The following is a 4,405-nucleotide window of genomic DNA, read 5'->3' as shown; positions in this document are numbered from 1 at the left end:
ATATTTATCGTGATTCCATGCATGTATTGTCAGTTTTACAGTTAATCATCATCAGTTATCTGTACTTTATTGTGGATTGATGGTTACACTTTATGTTAACGTGTCATCTGTAACACACTGCCAGTACATTCCTCGGGCATCGTACTGCATTTGTAAGGCTTTATAGAAGATGAATGTTCAGAATCGTGAATGACTGGTTCATAACAATGTTTCAAAAGTATGAGGGGTTCTTGAGTCTTTACAGCTGGATTAAGTCTACAACTTGTGAAACTAGTCATAAGTCACTGTACATTATTACTCCAGCGTTACTGCAGGTCTTCTTTCTGACAATATTATTCATTAGAATTGAGATGTCAAGCATTAATGGTATTATGCATAAAAATGAGGACACAAGTTTCAAACTCAACATCTGTCTGACCAAGATTCTGATGCTTTTTTTAATGATTTTAAATGAATGGTTTCAGATTGTATCAGTTAAGAAAACAGAAACCAAAGTGGAGAATTGAGTTTGGCTTTTTCCTTTATAACAATTTGAAAAAAGGAAAATGCACTTAATTCTATGTAAAAGCATGAACTTAAGTCATATCGAAGTAAAAAGTGAGTGCTCCAACTGTCTATATATATATATATATATATATATATATATATATATATATATATATATATATATATATATATATGTACACAGTATATGGAGCACATAGCGTACGTGCACTTTCTGCAGGGGGTCTGCTGGTGTCGGTGCACATCTGTATCCTTGTCACCAATAGTGTGTGGGACGCGGTGGAAGCCCAATTACCAGCAGCCATTCATCCTGTCCTGTGCCACACACACTGTCCCGGCACATAGCGGGGCATTCACGCTGTCCCGGGGCCATCTCCACCTGCAGAGTCCCCACGCCATGGACAGCTGGATTCCCACATATTAGCCATAAAAGACACACATTTGTTTCCATTTGCAACGCCATCCCTCAAACAGATTGTAAAGCCTGATAACCAGGCCTGGCCTCCCATTGGCGGAGAGCGGGTTCGTCGACCAGGAGCGCTCACTCGTGATTGGCTGGCGCGCTTCAAACAGGCCACCGGACCACGCCCCCCGCGGGATCCAGCCTTTAAATAGCGGAGGTGGCTCCATGTGGACGCTGCGAACTGTCAACATTGCCCCGCGACTATCACCACGAGGACCGACCTCTGACTCGAGCCGCGGTTTGTGGACACTTTACTCGCTCAGCAACATGAAGGTTGTCGGATCTACCTGCGCCCTGAAGAGCAAGGTGAGCGGCGAGGACGTGGTGCGCTGCCTGTCCGAGCAGAGCCTGAGCATCTCCAAGTGCAAGATCCCGCTGCTGGACGAGCAGATGAGCGCCTTCCTGCACGACATGAACAGCTGCTACAGCAAGCTCAAGGAGCTGGTGCCCACGCTGCCCACCAACAAGAAAGCCAGCAAGGTGGAGATCCTGCAGCACGTCATCGACTACATCTGGGACCTGCAGGTGGAGCTGGACGCGCCGGAGAAGAGCCGTCCCATCAGCGTGCAGCGGACGCCGCTGACCGCTCTGAACGCCGAGTTGGCCGGCATCACCGTGGAGGTAAGGCTCGCTCTGATTCCGGCCGCTCACCCGCCAAGTACCGGTGGACTCATCTCTCTCTCTCTCCCGCTCCGCAGAACGGATGCTCGGACGACAGGATCATGTGTCGCTAAGGCTCCGGCAGCGTCTCCATCCCCTCCCTGGTGTCGCATCAGGACCGGCTCCTTCAACTGAGAAGGGACGTTCGAAACTCCCAGAGCTGGAACGGCGTGGACGCCCGCCGCCCTCCATTGATCCGAGGGCTCCGAAAAAATAGAGGTCCGGACGGTTCCAGATGACTGGACCTCCGGGGGACAGAGGACCAAGACAGTGCGACCAACGTGTTTGTAGAGTTTCCAAACGAGAATCCTGTTACGCTCTTGTACCTTTTTTTTCCACGTTTCCAAGAAGATTTTTTGTAAAAGTTGAAACATTTCTCAGATTCCTGAGTGACAACATGTATTGTATATTACAATGTAATGTGAAGATATTGTTTTCTTACAATGTACTTTATTGGTGTTTTTATTAAAACAAGACAATGACTTTTTTATAAACTTGCGTGGCTTGAGTTTGTCAGACACCGCATGACCAAAGAGTGGACGCCACTGTAAAACTGCGCCCCCCCCCAGCTGACACCGCGACCCCCGTCCTGGTAAATCACACGTCACACGATGGAGTCTCGACTCAAATAAAGGTTTGCATCGAAAACTTGGGGGGGAGACGTGAAGTCCGCCGGCGCCGCAGGGGTTAAATGGCCGTGGCAGATTTATTCCGTCTCCCTGGTGCAATGTTTTTCCCCCCTCCATGTCCCTGCGGTGCGGTGCGCGCAGCTGCGCGGCCGGTGCGTGATTGTGTGTTTGCGCGATAGCTGTGTGCCAAGGGCAGCGGAGGGAGGGGCGGAGGGCCCAGACTGAGCGGCGCCTCCGCACACCTGGGGAAGTTCAGGTTAAATAGCTCCACATTCCTCGGCACACAGCTGATTGAAACATTAACAAACAGTAATCCGCGGGCCAGGCCGCAGATGGGCCGGGAGCCGCGCCAGGAGGGACGCGCTTCCCACACTGCGCCTGCTATTAATACACCCGCGTCACTCTTGGAGCGTCGCGATCCAACTCTGTTTCGCAGTTATGCGATTGAACACACCATTATGAACAATGATCGCTGTCATTGGCGACGTGTAAATATCTAACATTGAAGCCATTTGTTCTCATGGAACTATGTGAAGCAGCTCCACGTCAATGTCGCGTCAAAACGGCGCCATCTTGCGGCAAGGATTGTAGTTGCTCGGGTTTGTTTTTCGCTGAACTGCTATTCAAGTGTCAAGAGCGACCTCTGGCGATGAGAAGAAGCATTGCTGTCCTTCTGCATGAGAAATGAAGTGTCATGGTCGTTTGTTCACCTTCAACTTCACCTTCTTCTGCCGCTTATCCGGGGTCGGGTCACGGAAGCAGCATTCGAAGCCCAAACTTCCCGATCCGCACAGCTCCTCCCGGGGGATCCCGAGGCGTTCCCAGGCCAGACCGGAGACATAATCTCTCCAGCGAGTCCTGGGTCTTCCCTGGGGTCTCCTCCCTGTAGGACATGCCCGGAACACCTCCCCAGGGAGGCGTCCAGGGGGCATCCGGATCAGATGCCCGAGCCACCTCAGCTGGTTCCTCTGGATGTGGAGGAGCAGCGGCTCCACCCCGAGCTCCTCCCAGATGACCGAACTCCTCACTCTGAGGGTGTGCCCGATTCATTTGTTCATAGTGTCCATTTTAATCTCTTTTGTTGAAGGTTATTGGAGATTATCTCCTCAGGGCTGTGTTCTCTCTCCATGGCTCTTCTCTCTGTACACTAACTGCTGCACCTCCAGCCACCAGTCCGTGAAGTTGATCAAGTCTGCTGATGACACCACCATCATCGGGCTCATCTCAGATGGATATGAGTCGGCTTACAGCAGGGAGGTGGAGCGGCTGGTGTCCTGGTGCAGCCACAACAACCTGGAGCTCAACGCCCAGAAGACAGTGGAGATGATCATAGGCTTCAGGAGAGTCACAGTTTCTCTGTCCCCTCTCATGTTGGCTGGTTTATCCATTCCTATTGTAGACTCCTTCTGCTTCCTAGGAACCACCATCACCGAGGACCTCAAATGGGAGCCAACCATCAGACCCTCATCAGGAAGGCCCAGCAGAGAATGTTCTACCTGAGGCAACTATGACTGCAGACGAAGTTGCTGGTGGAGTTCTACACGGCCATCATCCAGTCCATCCTCACCTCCTCTATCACCGTCTGGTACAACAGCGCCACCTCCAGGGACAAGAACAGACTGCGGCGCATCATACGTTCTGCTGAGAAGGTGATGGGTTGCAGCCTGCCACCTCTTCAGGACCTGTATGTCTCCAGGACCCAGAGACGTGCAGGTGGGATCAGAGCCCACACTTCTCACCCTGGTTATGGACTGTTTGTTCCTCTTCCCTCTGGCAGGAGGCTACGGTCCATCCAGACCAGAACCTCCCGTCACAGGAACAGCTTCTTCCCCTCGGCCCTCAGACTGTCATTACAACAGAGGCCCCTAGTAGGTATGTCGCTTATGAGTAGTGTTGATCATAGGCGTCAGTCTTAGATCGCAACCACAGTTCTTTTCAGTAGTACAAAAAACTCCGACACTCCGGAAGGGAACCACGAGCAAAAGTAGCTTGATCTACAGTGGCCTGAAATGGACAAAAATGAAGTCTTACTCAAGAGTGAATGGTGAGAAAGGACAGCTATTTAAGGGAAGTAAAAACACGAGTATCAGATGAGTCATGTTTCCCTGGTGAGGCACGCGCTCAGCATCACAACAGACGGAGTCACAGG

At 51.1% G+C, this 4,405-nt stretch overlaps 1 protein-coding gene across 1 annotated transcript; it reads left to right on the top strand.

Moving 5' to 3' along the window:
• The first annotated feature begins 1,151 nt into the window (after nt 1–1,151).
• id1 (inhibitor of DNA binding 1, HLH protein) lies at nt 1,152–2,121 on the top strand. Its single transcript, XM_053868111.1, has 2 exons — nt 1,152–1,588; nt 1,666–2,121. Exons 1-2 carry the CDS (start codon nt 1,235–1,237, stop codon nt 1,699–1,701), a joined length of 390 nt encoding a protein of 129 aa, XP_053724086.1. The 5' UTR covers nt 1,152–1,234; the 3' UTR covers nt 1,702–2,121.
• The last annotated feature ends 2,284 nt before the right edge of the window (nt 2,122–4,405 follow it).

Source organism: Synchiropus splendidus, chromosome 6 (genome assembly GCF_027744825.2).
Source record: "Synchiropus splendidus isolate RoL2022-P1 chromosome 6, RoL_Sspl_1.0, whole genome shotgun sequence".
NCBI lineage: Eukaryota > Metazoa > Chordata > Actinopteri > Syngnathiformes > Callionymidae > Synchiropus > Synchiropus splendidus.
The sequence above is the reverse complement of the archived record's forward strand: the minus strand, read 5'-3'. Positions and strand labels throughout refer to the sequence as shown.